The 17,743-nt window shown below is 36.6% G+C and overlaps 1 protein-coding gene across 2 annotated transcripts in view; it reads right to left on the reverse strand.

The window, feature by feature from the left end:
- Window positions 1–17,205: 17,205 nt before the first annotated feature.
- Window positions 17,206–17,743, reverse strand: part of LOC131052183 (uncharacterized) — a 41,814-nt gene continuing 41,276 nt past the window's right edge. For both annotated transcript variants that reach the window (XM_057986800.2, XM_057986801.2), the window contains exon 6: window positions 17,206–17,556. In XM_057986800.2, the coding sequence (XP_057842783.2) occupies window positions 17,493–17,556 (64 nt within the window). In that variant the 3' untranslated portion in view covers window positions 17,206–17,492. The remainder of the gene's footprint in view (window positions 17,557–17,743) is intronic.

The following is a 17,743-nucleotide window of genomic DNA, read 5'->3' on the forward strand; positions in this document are numbered from 1 at the left end:
TGGGGACATCACAAGTAAGCAATACATAGTGATGAAGGAAGTTGATTCAAGGTTTGCTCAAAGTCAAAATATGTATGTTTATTTCACTTTTTTTTTCTTTTCTCTTTAGATTTTAAATGCAAATACAAAGACAACCTTAAAGAAATGATGATGCAATTGGCCTTCACGTCAGGTTGACCAAAATGTAGAGGATAAGATTTGTCACCCTCAAAGTGATGAACCTCAAGGAACAAACCTACCTTCACTCTATCTCACTTAAACTTCCCCTAAGGGTGAGCCAGGAGATACAAAGTACGAAACTAAACTAACAAGCTATAGACAAGACTTCCAAACGACTCTGTTAAGCAGTTGTCCTCGGGACAAGTGTGTGGAACTAAGACACCAATGCAATGTGCTAATGTCCTATATGGAAATAGTACAAAGACCGTATGAAAGGTACAAAATGCAACATACTATTAAGAGAATGATATTATAACAAATATTATGAACAACACAAAATGAAAAAAGATAAAATGAGATGAGAAAAGACAAAGGAAGCTTACAACTAGTCCACGATTGAAGCCTTCTGCTAAAAGAGATTCTCTCTTTGATCAAAACCCTGCACACAAGCAACAAAGGAAAATGTTGGGGGGTTGTGTTTAGAGGTTTTCCTCAGTCAAACCCCCATTTCAGTGTTTCCACCTCCATGAACAACCCAAATAATGACAATGATTGAGAAATAAATGATAAAGTTAAACGTAGACAACCAAGACAATAGATAAGGTAGATAGAAAATGATGGACATGCAAATAAACAAAGAGAAAGAACTTCCCTCCAACACTCGAGAAAATAACACTACGAATTCTCTAAGAAGTTGTGATAATGGTGGTCTTCAAATGCTGGAAAAACTTGTGAAAGATGAATAATTGGATGCCAAGAGCTAAGAAGTCTCAAAATGGTCAAGAAGTCCCAAAAACACCCCAAAATGCATGAGATATAAACCCCAAGAAGAATCTCGACGTTAGTGGCCGCAGATAGAGGCATTATGAACTCTTCTGAACAATGGTGTAATGCTCAAATGGCCACCTACGAGCTGACATATTTGCAGGATGCTAGCGCAATGTGCTAGAGTCCCAGTCAATTGGTCAACATATTCAGTAAAATCCAAGTTCTAAGTTGACAAGGCAATCCATGTGGACAAAAGGACAAGTTTGTAAGATTTCTTACTGGTAGGCTTCTAAGACTTAGGAGCAATTTTACCTTCATGCATTTCGCTTTTGGTACCAGAATGTTCTCCCTTCTCAGATGTATTGTATCCTAACCCAGATGTATCACCTTTCATCCTCTGAGATTGGATCTGTTCATCCAGCATAGTTGAACTCTTGTTGAATTTTGTAAGCTTCTCATTATCTTTTGCAAGCTCTTTAGTAAGATCTTCATTTTTCTTCATAAGAGTCTCTCTAAGAGACATTGCCACATCAAGACCTGCTTTGATTTCTTCTTTCTCTTCTTTCTCCTCATGCCAGTGTTCATACAAAGTTGCATTCTCCTGCTTGATCTTAAAGATCTCATGGTCTTTCTCTTTGATATGGTCTTCAGCTGCCCTCCTAGCTTCAAGTTCTTGACTCATACGGATTGTAAGGGCTTCAAGTTCTCTCCTTTGGTTAAGTTTCTCACCATTCATTTTCTCCACTTCCTCAACCAATGCATCTATATTCGCCTTATCTGAAGAGCTGCTGTCAGAGATCTCCAATAGTTGCTCGATCAGTTCTTTCCTTTTTGCTTGTGAAGCCTTGTATTTGCCTCTTAGGGTTTCTAGATCATCCTTAGTTTCAACAAGTTCTCTAGCCATCTCTCTATAGCTCATTCCTTCACCCATATTTTCCTTAGGATTAGAGATCCCTTCCAAGTAGTTAAGCCTTAAGGAAGTTAGGCTCTGATACCAATTGATGAACTTATAAGGCACTGAGAGGGGGGGGGGGGGTTGAATTAGTGCTAGTAAAAACAATACAAATTTGAATATCAATTTCACTAACTTAAAACTCAATAGACATGTAAAAAATAACACCAAGTATGCAATCACCACATAAAGCATAAACCACATGACACAAGAGTTTATACAGGGAAAACCCAAATTGGAAAAACCACAGTGGGAGTTAGTAACCACAAGATCCACTAACTACAGTATAAAGATCTGACCAGTTAAGGTCTACAATACCCAGTTAGGGGCGCACTTTGTTAGAAGTGTCTAAGCCCAATTAAGAGCATTACAAAGACTTGTGAAGACCAACCCTATTAGGAGCTACCCAAGTAACTTGGATTTGCAAACACAAGCAAATGTGTCACCTGGTTAGAGGATTTAAAGATCAGAACTGTTAGAGAGACAACACATACAAATGATCGTAGTATAACACCTTCTGTATCTGATAAGATTTGCTTCAGTACATTACAACATCACAAAGACTTCATCTCTCAACTCCTCTGATCTTCGCACTATCAGAAATACAAAATTCGCTCATCACATATCACACTTACAAGCTCATGTATATATATCCTTTCATACCTCATCACACAATAAAAATTATCATAAGGTTGGCTAGAACCTTATTACAATTCCCTAGGTTCAATGCATCTAGACAATCTTGCATTGCACGGTTTAGTTATATCGGCCACTGACATAACAAATTCAATTCTGTGTCATTTTACTGATCTGAGTGATTTTCAGCACTACCGGTTAACTATGTTTCTTGGTTTCTGCCTTGTTGATCAAATCTCATTCATTTGATCAAATCTGCTCATGCGGTCACGAAGTTATCTCCATCTTCTAGTCATCAATGTTGCTGCAAAACCACATTCCTTTATCCTTCATGAATTTTATGTACCAGTTGTCGGTGTGAGACTTTGTCAGTCATTTTACTGGTTGAAGTCATAATTGCCGGTTCTGATGAAACCGTCTTTGCTTTACCGGTTAAGTCTAGAAGGTTGATCTATAGGACTTAGATGACTTAAGAAACATAGTTTCCATCAATGACAACATACAAAATAGTCATCATACATAAATCTAATCTCTATGCACAACAGACATACCGATTGACCAAACTATCAAATGTCAACAATCTTCCCCTTTGACATTGATGGCAACACTTAGGAAAATTTTGTCAACTAAGTGTGCAAAACAAAAAATGACTTCATGACATACACTCCCCCTTAGCTATTGCATGCCATTACAAAAATGAAATCATTACTCCCCCTTAATAGTACATTGAAAATTTTGACTCTTAAACTAATTCTACTCCCACTTTGACAACAATGCCAAATAGAAAAGTAAATTACATACATTATATCAAAAACTGCATATATAGATAGATATAAGAGGTTTGAAGTCTTTACAATGCAATTCGCAAGAAAACATCACTGAAATGAACCTTGAACCACATAAGGTCATTGTCCCATGTTTCTAATAGTGTCTCAGTGATTTCAACATGTGTCAAAATCTGTGCAACAAATTCTTCCATAGCATCAACAATGCTCATCTTCGGGGTAGCCAAAATTGCTTCAGACTCCTTGTATCCTCTTTGTAATATTTCAACCTTCAGAATTAACTGATTCTTTATCTCCTTCAAGGATCTTATCCGCTTCACCTATTCAAAATCATAAATTTCTAATATGTGTTGTAAGGCATCAACTGATTTACCAAAAGTTATTGCAGAGTCTTGTACCGGTATGTAAACATCACTTATCATTGCGAGTTCCTTCTCTGTATCTTCTCTCTTCTTCTTTAAGTCAGAACAAAATAATGATACTTTAGATATAGTGGCCAAAATTTTACCTCCAATTTTTATTCTGGTTATCAAAAAATCTTTGTTCACCGTTAGAGCCACTTTGCCTTTATCTATCTCAACCATTAACTATTCTCCCCTTTTCTTCTTGTAAACTCTTTCTGCTAAAGCATGAGCTGCCTCTTCATGTTATTTTAGTTCTTCATCAGAATCAACAACTAACTATCCAATCTTTGCAATAGGGGTAGATAGATTATCTGTATCAGTCTTTGGTAGGAGACTTGATAAAATTTCAATCGCAGTTTGAATAGTCTTTGCTTCTCATTTTCGCTCTTTCAACCTCTTCTTTTGTGCTCTAGATTGCGTAGCAGTAGTAATCTCTATTAGTTTAGAGGAACTCAGATTGTCCATGTCTATGAGACCTTTAATACTCATGGAGTCCTTATCATCATCATCGATCAAGGTTTTCTTCTTCTCCTTTATTTTCTTCTCGTCATCCTTTTTCTCTTACGACTTCTTCTCAGGTTTCTCTTTCCCTGTCTCTAGTTGTTCCTTTTGTGTTTTTTATAGTGACCAGTGGTAGTTGACTTTCAACATAATGTACCTTTACCGGTGCTTCCTCTTCCTTATCAACTGAATCCTTCTGATTATCCTCAGTAGAAATATTTACATTTGCATCTGCATTTACATTGACTGGTGCAGTCTGAGTCTCTATTGACTGTGCATTCACCGGTTGCTCAGTTGAGTGTTTGTCTTCTTCTTTCTCTTCTCCTTTGTTCTCAACTTGTTCCTGATGAGTATCAAACATTTGTACATCAACTTCAAAAGCATCTACATTATCAACAGTGTTAGCAACATTATTTGCATCACCGGTGTCATCATCATCTGGTATATCTATAGGATTAGTATCAACAGGATCATCTTGCATAGACTTGTTGTCTGGTTCAAAGTCTGTGATCTTTACACCTTCAGGAAGTTCTTCTGACTTTAACTTAACAGGTGTATCATCCTCATCTTTTTCATCTTTTTCTTCTTCTTCTTTAGGGATGAGACCTAAAGCTTTCTTTATCAAAATTTCAGTCTCCTTTTGGACTGATTCAGTATCACCAACAAGCATTCTTGTTAATCTCTTCTTTGATCTGAACAAAGATTTTGCATTTACCTTTATCTATTCAATTTCCTATTTAGTTTCTTCCAGTTGCAAGTGTTTAAGTGTATAATCAATAAATTCTTTATCAGGGATAATTGCCCCTTGCCACCTAACATCAATCAAATTGTATAAGGAATTTGGAATTTGCCCTTGTAATTCAATGAGGGCCCTACTAAACTTGTTCATATTGAAGATGACTGCATCTTCAATCTCCCTTCTTTGACTTTTAGACAAATGAGTAAACTGTATGTTTAAACTTTTGTAAATACCATACTTCTTAATAATCTTAATCGTTCTAGTGAAAGAATCTTCAAGTGTCAATATTTTTGTAGTTGCTTTACCTTTTTGAGTAGTCTTCTACTTCTTATCACTTGCTCTTAGTGCTCTCTTATCTTCTTCTGATTTTGTTTCCTCTATATCTATCACCAGTTTGTGAGCTTTCTCCTTCTTTCTTTTTCTGGTTTGGGCAGCACAACATGAGGTTCAACAGTTTTACCTTTCCTTCGAAATTGTATTTTAGAGGGTTTCCCTCTTTGAGATTTCGCAGGCTTCACCTTAGTTTCTCTTGCTTTTTTCTTCTCAACTGATTTGGCTGCTCTGGTCTTATTGATGGGGGTACCGGTTGGTACACTGGAAGTTCCACCTTGTTGAGCCTCATATCTGGCTCTTGCTGCAGCTATCTGTTCTTTTGTGAATCCGGCCTGCTCAACAAAGGCATGTACCTCTTTTCTTACTTTCTTTGCAATCACCAGTTTCTGTAGTTTAGAGTGCACTTTCGGTAGTTTCTCCTTGTAGGTTTCAAACCTCTCAGTGGTGGTATCGACCGATTGAGCTAACAAATGATAAGCATAAGCGATAAGTAGATCTTTATCTACTTCATAACCCATGGGCATGACCCATGTGGTTCTGGGAATAACAACTTCCATCAAGCATGTATCTGTGTCAACCATGAAACAGATGGAATCCTCATACCGATTGACTACCTCTGTCGGTATGTGTTCCCTAGCATGCATTTCCTTTTGAAATTTCTTAAAATATCCCCATATGATATCATCAAACTTGTTTTTGATCATCCGGATATTGTTCTTTATTTGCAACAGTGCTGGAGTATCGAATATCCATTGAATATCACCTATATCAGGGAAAAAGTTTTGAAAATAAAAGAATAAGCCCATGATAAGTTGTCCAAACTTGAATCTCAGTTTCTTGTCCTTCCTAAATGCTTCCAAATTTTCCATTAATTGACTTCTGATTGCTTCACAGAGATCATAATCAACATCCTCCTTAATCATCCGATAGGCAGTGTGAACAACTGCTACCGGTATACTGTTCATTATGCTTGAATAGAAAATTCTATAGCCAATCACCATAGATGCAAATTTAACAAAATGATCATTAATTTCACTCACGACCATGGCTCTTTTATCCCATCTGGATCTAGTTAACTTCACAACATCATGCTTAGGTATAGACCTAAGCAATGGCACTTCACCGGTTGAGCGGAAGCCAGTTACAACATGGATTGCTTCCTCGGTGATTTTGTGAGGTATGTCCAACCACATGAATTGTTCATGAATACGACTCAAAACAAATCTCACCAACTCGTCATCAAAATCATCAATGAAATTGATCACATGATGAAAACCTTTATCGGCTACACTTTTGAATTGTTCTTTCAATCTTCCATGTTCATTACACAAAGATCTGTACTGCTCATAAATAACTACAACTCCCAAGTCTTCAAGTTTGCAGTGATAAAAGGATCTTACATCCTCTACATGCAAACACCATTCGGTACACCGGATAGGGCACCGACAGGATCAGTTTTGTTAGGGTTTCAAGCAGATCCGAAGCAAATATGAACTAACAATTATATGCAGATTTAAATACAAAAGATAAAGAAATAAAACAGGACACAGATAACACAGAGATTTAATGTGGTTCACCCAGAATGGGTTAGGTCCACCATAAACAGCCGTCCAATCTTTCTTATTATCCAGCAAAAAAAGTATATCAACCTTACAATGTCTTAAGCATCCCAGCCGCTTATAACATGCGTTTTTAGGGCAACAAATAAAGTCGGCCTTTTTAGGGTTTTATTACAATGTCGGTTTTCATCAATGAAAAACGGCAAAAAAAAATTTCTCAGGGGCTCCCGCCCCCGAACCCCAGCTTTTCTCGAGGGCTGCCGCCCCCAAACCCCTGCCCGAGGCCTGGCCCGGCCCTAGACCCCCGCGAGGATACGTGCTGAGTGTACAGTACTTTGCTGATCAGTCGCCACATTTTAACAATCTCCCACTTGGAGACTGATACTACATGACACCACTGTACATGCAACATCCGCTGGATAAACCACTAGGACTTGACTGGTATAAATTCCACAATTATCAATCAAGAAGACCAACAGAAACTGATGAAGAAATCAGCTTCTCTTGTGGAACTGCCTTCGTGAACATATTGGCAGGATTCTCACTTGTGTGAATCTTCTCAAGCAGTAACTGACCCTCCTCCAAAACAGTCCGGATGAAGTGGTACTTGAGCTGAATGTGCTTTGTCCTTGAATGAAAAGCAGAGTTCTTCACAAGATGAATGGCACTCTGGCTATCAGTATACAATGTGCTATCCTCTTGTGTCTGACCCAATTTCTCCAGAAAACATTGCAACCAAATCATCTCCTTGCTGGCTTCTGTAGCAGCAACATACTCAGCTTCAATGGTTGAAAGTGCAACAACCTTTTGCAGCCTAGAAATCCAACTGACTGCAGTTCCCCCTATAGTAAAGACATACCCTGTAGTACTTCTCCGTGAATCAATATCACCCACCAGATCAGAGTCAACAAATCCACTTAGAGCAGCATTATATCCTTTGAAACATAATGCCTTCGTAGTAGTTCCTTTCAAATATCGAAGAATCCATTTCACAACATTCCAATGTTCCATACCCGGATTACTCATAAACCTGCTCACAACTCCTACTGCATGTACAATATCTAGCCTTGTGCATACCATTGCATACATCAGACTGCCAACAGCTGATGAATACGGGATGTTAGACATTTTATTAACCTCTTCATGTGCCTTTGGGCACATCTCCTTAGTCAATTTGAAATGACTAGCCAAAGGTGTACTAACTGCTTTTGCATCCTGCATGTTAAATCTTTTCAACACCTTCTTTATATACTCACTTTGGGACAAATTCAAGGTTCTATTTTTCCTGTCCCATGTCGTCCTCATACCGAGAATTTGCTTAGCTGCACCTAAATCCTTCATAGCAAATGACCTGGCTAATTTTTGTTTAAGATCATTTATATGTTGCATGTTAGACCCAGCAACAAGCATGTCATCAACATAAAGCAACAGGATAATATAACTGTCATTATCAAATCTCTTAAAATATACACAATGATCAGAATGACATCTATGATAACCGTGTTCAGCCATGAAACTATCAAATTTTAAATACCATTGTCGGGGTGCTTGCTTTAGGCCATACAAACTTTTCTTCAACCTGCACACCAAGTTCTCCTTACCTTTGACCTCACATCCCTGTGGTTGCAACATGTAAATTTCCTCCTCCATTCTCCATGGAGAAAAGTTGTTTTGACATCTAATTGTTCAAAATGTAAATCATCTGCAGCCACAAGACTAAGTACAGTTCTAATTGAAGTCATTTTTACAACTGGAGAAAATATTTCATCATAATCTATACCCTTTTTCTGTGCAAAACCTTTTACCACAAGTTTGGACTTATATCTTTTCTGACCTTCTTCCTCCTCCTTCAGCCGATAAACCCATTTGTTAGGCAAGGCTCTTTTTTCTACAGGTAAAGGGACTAAGTCCCAAGTCTTATTTTTCATCAAGGAGTCCATCTCCTCTTTCATGCCTAGCTCCCACTGTTGTTTGGCATCTACCTGCATTGCTTCTTCATATTCTTCTGGTTCACTAGAATTCGTTAATAAAATAGAATACAAAGAAGGAGAAAATATTTCAGGGGGTCTACTTGTCCTCGTAGAACGTCTAACACTTGCAGGAGTTCGTGGGACAATCTGTTGTTGCTGAGCATCAGGTACCTGTGACATTTTATTTTCAGGAATCTCATCCAACACCACATATTCTTGTTTGTCTTGTTCATGCTTTTTTTCCTGCATCTGTTCTTTATACATAACCTTCTCATTGAATATAACATCTCTACTTCTAATTATTTTCTTATTTTCAAAATCCCATAACCGATAGCCATATTCATCTATCCCATATCCAATGAAGGTACATTTATGAGATTTAGCATCAAGCTTGGTTCTGTTTTCTTTATCAACATGGACAAAAGCTTCGCAACCAAAAGTTTTTAGAAAAGAATAATTTACCTTTTTACCCGTCCATGCCTCCTCTGGAATACCACCATCCAAAGGGGTTGAGGGTCCTCTATTTATCAAATAGATAGCAGTATGTACAACATCTGCCCAAAAATGTAAGGGCAATCCAATATGCAATCTCATGCTCCTTGCGCGTTCCATGATTGTCCTATTCATTCTCTCTGACACACCATTTTCCTGTGGAGTTCCTGGAACTGTTTTCTGCTTTCGAATCCCATTTAAGGAGCAGTAATCTTCAAATGCTTTGCGGCAATATTCACCTCCATTATCCGATCTGAGACACTTCAACTTTTTTCCTGTCTCATTCTCAACCAAAGCTTTCCATTTCTTAAAAGTTTCAAAAACATCTGATTTTTGTTTTAGGAAATATACCCATGTTTTTCTGGCTGAGTCATCAATAAAAATAACATAATAACAAGAGCCACCAAGAGATGATACCTGAGCCGGTCCCCATACATTTGAATGTACAAGCTCTAACTTCTCACTCTTCTTCTCTTTCCCAACCTTGAGAAATATGACTCTTTTCTGTTTACCATAAACACAGTTTTCACAGAACTCTAAATCAATCTTCTTTAGTCCTGGCAATAGATTTTTGGAGTGAAGGGTTTTCATCCCTTTCTCACTCATGTGCCCAAGCCTATGGTGCCACATTATCGAATATGTTCTTGCAACATTTATTGTTGTTGTCCCTGCAGTAACTTTATCTATAGTAGCTAAGGTAGAGTAAGTGTTACTAGTACACAGATATAATGTGCCTACCTTCGCACCTTTAGCTACTACTAATGATCCTTTAGTGACCTTCCACATATTGTCTGAGAAGGTAACTATGCAACCTTCACTACCTAGTTGCCCTGCAGAAATTAAATTTCTTCTTAAATTAGGAACATGTCTTATCTCCTGCAGAAACCAGTCATTACCATTCTGCAACTTGATCTTTATCTTTCCTTTTCCAACAATTTGACAGGGCTCATCATCACCCAAATATACCTGTCCAAAATCACCTTGAACATAATCTAGAAAATATTTTCTATGGGGTGTAGCATGAAATGAAGCCCCAAAATCTATTACCCATGAATCATTAACATTATCCAAACATAAGATTAAAGCATCTTGTAAAGTATTACTTGCAATATTAGCTTCCTTACTGTCATTTTCATTTTTATCTCCTTTGTTTTTCCGAGACCAACAGTCTTTCTTTAGATGACTAGGCTTTCCGTAGTACCAGCAATCTTTCTTTCCTCTAGATTGAGAGCATCCTTTCTTTGACTTCCCTCGTGACTTCTCATTCCCAGGGCCTTTTCCTCTTTCCTTTGATCTTCCTCTGTTCTCCACATTCAAAACACTACTTGATGATGTTGGAGTCTCACTTGTGCTTTTCCTTCGCATTTCCTCGCTTAGGATAACACCAACAATATCATCAAATACCAAAGTATTTTTACCAGAGACAGAGTTACTTACAGCCATAACCAAGCTATTCCAGCTTTCTGGCAAAGAACATAAAATCAAGAGAGCCCTAACCTCTTCTGTAAAGGTAATTTTTTACCGAAGACAATTGACTGGTAATTGTATTAAATTCATTTAAGTGCTCCGCTACAGATCCTCTCTCACTCATTTTCAAATTAAACAAACGCTTCATAAGAAATACCTTATTCGAAGTCGAGGGTTTCTCATACAACTTAGCCAATGTTGCCATCAAATCTATAGCCGTTTTTGCTTCTGTTATATTGAATGCTACAGACGGTGCAAGGCACAATCGAATGGATCCCAGTGCCTTTCTATCTAAAATGTCCCACTCTTCATCTGACATTGTGGTCGTTTTCTTTGTCTTTCCTTCCAATGGCCGCCACAAATCCTTTTGATATAGGTAATCCTCCATCTGCATTTTCCATAACTAATAATTTTGGCCATTAAACTTTTCGACCTTGAATTTGGAATCCTCCATTGCTCCCACTCAAATCTGAAAGTTCTGCCAATTGTTAGGGTTTCAAGCAGATCCGAAGCAAATATGAACTAACAATTATATGCAGATTTAAATACAAAAGATAAAGAAATAAAACAGGACATAGATAACACAGAGATTTAACGTGGTTCACCCAGAATGGGTTACGTCCACCATACACAGCCGTCCAATCTTTCTTATTATCCAGCAAAAAAATACATCAACCTTACAATGCCTTAAGCATCCCAGCCGCTTATAACATGCGTTTTTAGGGCAACAAATAAAGTTGGTCTTTTTAGGGTTTTATTACAATGAGGATATGTGCTGAGTGTACAATACTTTGCTGATCAGTCGCCACATTTTAACAAGTTTCCTCTGACTTGTATGGATGTGGTTTGTATTCAGGTCTTGCCCTCTCGATTACATCAACTAGATGTTGAGTATTCATACTACAATATGCAACTCACCAAGCAAAGAGTAGAATTTATTAGATAAATATCTCTTTTTCTTCAGTACTAGGGTTTTCGACCATCAAAAACTTTCAATACTCAATCACCAAATCAAACTTCACTTTGATCGCCTCAGACTACTGGTGAATGATCTGAATGTTGCTTGCACAAACTTATCTCTTCTCTACTCACTTAGCCAAGAGTTCTCAAGATGCAAATTGACAAATGAAATTCAAAAAGTTCTATTTATTTGCACTTTAACTACTGCATAAATGCATTTACCGACAAAACCCTAAAATGCCTTAGCAAACTCTGAAGCATATTGTTGGTAGCAAAAACTCAATGATATTTACCGGTTATGATCCAAAAACACATCTAAACATCAAAATGCATCAAAATATGCAGATTTAACTTATAGTACATCATCCAGGGGTTTAGCTCAAGATTTGACAATAAGCTCACCCCAAGTTGTAGAAACAACTTAGTTTGTCGGAAAGGGATTCTCCACATTAGGTGAAGAATCTGATTCCTCAGATGGTTGGTCATCACTCTTCTTCTTCCAGGTCTTATTCATCTCAGCTCTAGTTTCTTCAATATCAACCTTCTGCTTTCCTTTCCGATCTGCAGGATGATTCAGTGGTTGGTTCTTCTTTGTTCTACAAAACTTGGCAATGTGTCTCAATTTGTTGCAATGATAGCATGCCATTCCAAATGCTCTCCAGGGTCCTGAGTTTCCTCTACCTATTTTTCTTCTGCAGTTCATTGCCACATGTCCAAAATTGTTGCAGATTGAACAAATCACATTGACTCTCTTTTCCATCTCATAAGGACTAGACCGGTTAACATAGGGTCTTTGCCAATTTGTGTTCCTCCAGTTAGTGAAATTCCTTCTCCAGTCACCAATAGGTCTTGGATTCATGTGATGTGCATGATTGTTTGCTCCATATCTGCATTCAACTGATCTATGCCCATACATGTTGCATGTATAACCATAACCTTCAAATCTCCTAGGCACATATCTAGTATTAGGTATATAACCAATATTACCATCAAATCTGCTTCTACAAACATTAACAGTGTGTCCTGGTTTATGATAGTTAAAACAAAGAGGTTTGTAAGCTTTCTTACCGGTAGGCTTCTAAGCCTTAGGAGTAGTTTTACCTTCATGCGTGTCGCTTTTGGTACCGAAAGGTTCTCCCTTCTCAGATGTATTGTATCCTAACCCAGATGTATCACCTTTCATCCTCTAAGATTGGATCTGTTCATCCAACATAGTAGAACTCTTGTTGAATTTTGCAAGCTTCTCATTAGTTTTCGTAAGCTCTTTAGTAAGATCTTCATTTTTCTTCATGAGAATCTCTCTAAGAGACATTGCCACATCAAGATTTGCTTTGATTTCTTCTTTCTCTTCTTTCTCCTCATGTCAGTGTTCATACAAAGTTGCATTCTCCTACTTGATCTTAAAGATCTTATGGTCTTTCTCTTTGATCTAGTCTTCAGCTGTCCTCCTAGCTTCGAGTTCTTGACTCATACGGATTGTAAGGGCTTCAAGTTCTCTCCTTTGGTTAAGTTTCTCACCATTCAGTTTCTCCACTTCCTCAACCAATGCATCTATATTCGCCTCATCTGAAGAGCTGTTGTCAGAGATCTCCAATAATTGTTCGGTCAGTTCTTTCCTTTTTGCTTGTGAAGCCTTGTATTTGCCTCTTAGGGTTTCTAGCTCATCCTTAGTTTCAACAAGTTCTCTAGCCGTCTCTCTATAGCTCATTCCTTCACCCATATTTGTCTTAGGATTAGATATCCCTTCCAAGCGATTAAGCCTTAAGGAATTTAGGCTCTGATACCAATTGATGAACTTATAAGGCACTGAGAAGGGGGGGGGGGGGGGTGAATCAGTGCTAGTAAAAACAATACAAATTTGAATATCAATTTCACTAACTTAAAACTCAATAGACATGTAACAAATAACACCAAGTATGCAATCACCACATAAAGCATAAACCACATGACACAAGAGCGTATACGTGAAAAACCCAAAAGGGAAAAACTACGGTGGGAGTTAGATCCACTAACTGCAGTATAGAGATTTGACCGGTTAAGGTCTACAACACCCGGTTAGGGGCACACCCTGTTAGAAGTGTCTAACCTGGTTAAGAGCATTACAAAAAGGCTTGCGAGGACCAACCTTGTTAGGAGCTACCGAAGTAACTGGGATTTGCAAACACAAGCTAATGTGTCACCTGGTTAGAGGATTTAATGATCAGAACTGTTAGGAACTGCACCCTGTTAGGAGTGACCTTGTAAGACGATTTTCTTGCTGCAACTATTAGGAGACAACAAGTACAAATGATCTCAGTGTAACACCTTCTGTGTTTGATAAGATCCGCTTTAGAACATTAAAACATCACAAAGACTTCATCTCTCAAATCCTTTGATCTTAGCACTATTATAAATACAAAATTCGTTCATCACATATCACACTTACAAGCTCATGTATATATATCCTTTCATACCTCATCACACAATTAAAATTATCATAAGGTCGACTAGTACCTTATTACAATTCCCTAGGTTCAATGCATCTAGACAATCTTGCATTGTACACTTTAGTTATGTTAGCCACCAACATAACAAATCCAATTCTGTGTCGTTTTACCAATCTGGGTGATTTTCATCACTACCGGCTAACTGTGTTTCTTGGTTTCTGCCTTATTGATCAAATCTCATTCATTTGATTAAATCTGCTCGTGTGGTCATGAAGTTATCTTCATCTGCTAGTCATCAACGTTGCTGCAAAACCGCATTCCTTTATCCTTCATGAATTTCATGTACCGGTTGTCAGTGTGAGACTTTGTCAGTCATTTTATCGGTTGAAGTCCTAGTTGCCAGTTCTGATGAACTGTCTCTACTTTACCGGTTAAGTCTAGCCAGTTGATCTGTAGGACTTAGATGACTTAAGAAACATAGTTGTCATCAATGACAACAAACAAAATAGTCATCATACATAAATCCAATCTCTATGCACAACAGACATATACCGATTGACCGAATGATCAAATGCCAACATCTTACACAATCTCTTATATACAAATGATGGCAAGAGGATGAGCTTCACCCTTGATGAGCAAGGTTGAAGTTCAAATGAAAGTAATGATCATAAATTAAAGAATAAAAATCCATTCATACATTGATAATCTAATAATTTTTAGATAAAAATAAAATCAAGAATAATGTCTCGACTTTATATGGTACGAGCTTGATATACAAGGTAATTGGGCCCTACCTTCATGCATTGGCAAAATTAATTAGGAAGTGCTTAGAGAATATGATATTTGTACTTGTCCAAAATAATACAGTTACTATATTTGATATTGAATCTTTCTCTTAATAGAATCTTTCAAGGAACATACTTCTTTTAAAATGCATCTTGTTATGAAACATGAATCTTTGAGGTTCAAAACAATAAATAAAATGCTTTCCAATGAGTTTGTGTGGATTAAAAGGCACATCTTGCTAAATCTTTATAGTCAAGCTATGTTTATAATATTGTTACAAATTTAATAAGAAATGATGTTGAAACCTCTAAACAATTTCATAAAAAATAGATAGCAATTATGTGATCTATATTGAGCTAGTTCTTTCTAAACTAATTCCAAACTATTGCTTCAAACATAAGGGAGTTAAATTAAAAATAAGTATTGGACTATGAGAATGTCACAAGTATAGGGACTGTGAATGAATGCACCTTGGCTCGATAACATGCAATCCCATTAAACTCATCAAAGATCCTTGGATAGATAATGAAGGCTTTAATAAGCCAAAAAGGAAATATGTGAAAAGATCACAAGGAAAAAAATGCAATGAACGAAATATCACGGAGAAAAGAACATAACAACATCAACTATAAATAGATAGAAGAAAAAAATTGTTTTAAAAACTTAATAAAAAATATAACCAGAATAAATTTTTGTGGTTGTAAGAAAAGTTTTGTAAAATATAAAAAATGAAAGTATTGTTGATGGTAATATAAAAAAATGTGAATAAATGTTGTGGTTATAAGAAAATTCTATAAATTTTCATAGGTGAAAATGTTGTTGATAGTGATAGAGGCAATCAAAATGTCTTTTAAATAACGTTTTTTTTGGTATTGTTGAAGATTTGAATTCATCATCATTTAGGTGCTTACAACATGAACTTTGCCATTCAACCGAACGTTTTTTAAATAGATAGAATGCTGGAAAAACGAAGTTGTGAAATTAAAAAAACTATTTCATTTGATCGTGAGACAAAGAATATACAAGTCAAAACTTTGGAGTCTTTATTTATTTATTTTATTTATTTTTTAAGAGGCATAACATGTCTAAGTTAAGGATAAAATGAAATCCCCTAAAAGGTGTTCATGGTTTGAGAAAAAAGCTGTCACGTTCAAACTAAGAGAACATGGATGGAGATAGGATCATTTATTAACCAACACAACAAAAATGAATGATTAAATTTTGTGTCTTTCATCTTTTGATGCTTAAAATGAATATTATCTGAAGATAGTTCACATGCATAGAGGAAAGAAGGTGCCTTAAAATCTCAATGTATAGTAGATAGAATGTGTTTGCATAAGAATTAAAAACGAGATTGCATGAATAGAAAAAGGATGTATGCCTACCAAAAGCAAGTTGATACACATGGAAATATATGTGTGCCTGTCAACAAATAAAAAAGAAAAAAGAAAAAAAAGAATAAGAAAGAAGTAAGGATCATTCTTGCATGAGCTAGATAAAATTAAGGATTAAATTGAGGTTTGTGCTTGATTGCATTTGAAAAGCATACATGCATAGGATAAGACGAGCCATGTTTGTTTACATTTATTTCACATACATCCTAATAACAAAGAGGGAAGTAACCCATGGGCACCCAAGACAATAACAAGAAGCAAGTGCAACTTTGATGCACAAGGCCTTGTAATGAGAGGATAAGTAAAATTAGATATCATATAACCCACCTAAATTTGGGCGACAATAGATGATCTAAAAACATGATATTTGGGCAATAATTAGATAATAGTGGAACAAATCTTCAACTAGTAGGATATGTGTCAATGTAATTACTTCTTCAACCTTTGTTAGATTATCAAATGATGATGTAATTAATAATTCATTATAAATATGTATTATGTCTAAATTAAGTGTTAGCGAACAATTTTCAAGCAGCCTTAATTTTCAAAATTGCTGTTATGTAAGTTTAGCATATGAATCTTTAATCTAATTCAATAGGTAACCCTCCATTTGTTCCTCTCAAACATTGCAACATGCAGGGTCCCCCATCCTGGAATCCAAGTCTCTTGGTGATTATGCATATAGCTTCAGTTTAAAAAATTCCCATTATGTAAGTTTAAGATTTGAATCTTCAATTTAATTCACTAGGTGACCCTCACTTTGTTCATCGTGAACACATAAGCACATGTAGCATATGATTTAGTAATATCTCAAGTAGTCATGCATTATTATCAGAAGCACTGGGGAGACTGATATAATAAAACACAGAAATTGACCATGAATGGATATATATATATCTTCAAAATACTTTGTTTGATGGGTGATAGCATAGTCACCATGAGACATGGATGGAGGTACACGATGTCTTTTTGAAATAGGTATATTCTATGAATGAGTAATGCATATATTACATTTAAATATAATCAGAAGAAGATTCGAGTACATTTTAGGGACAGAGTTGTCATCCTGGAATCCAAGTCTCTTGGTGACTATGCACACTAGCAAAACTGTACTAGGTGTTTTGTTAAACCCTTATCACATAAAGGCCAATGGCACTGTTATGAGCTTCCCGCCTGAGTTCTGAGGCTGTCACAAACATTTCCCCTGCAAAGTGGGCAAACTCTGTACAAAAGGCAACATATTTAATAGTAAGCATTCATTTGCAGTCTAAGTCCATTAGGAAAAGTAAAACTCAAATTCGCAAATTCGGAAATGGAAAATGAGAAATATTCTGTTCTATGTCAGCAAAGCATGCTATAAGCAAATAAACATTAACTTCACCACACATGGAGAAATTTATAATTTTTGA

This window comes from Cryptomeria japonica, chromosome 2 (assembly GCF_030272615.1).
Source record: "Cryptomeria japonica chromosome 2, Sugi_1.0, whole genome shotgun sequence".
Lineage (NCBI taxonomy): Eukaryota > Viridiplantae > Streptophyta > Pinopsida > Cupressales > Cupressaceae > Cryptomeria > Cryptomeria japonica.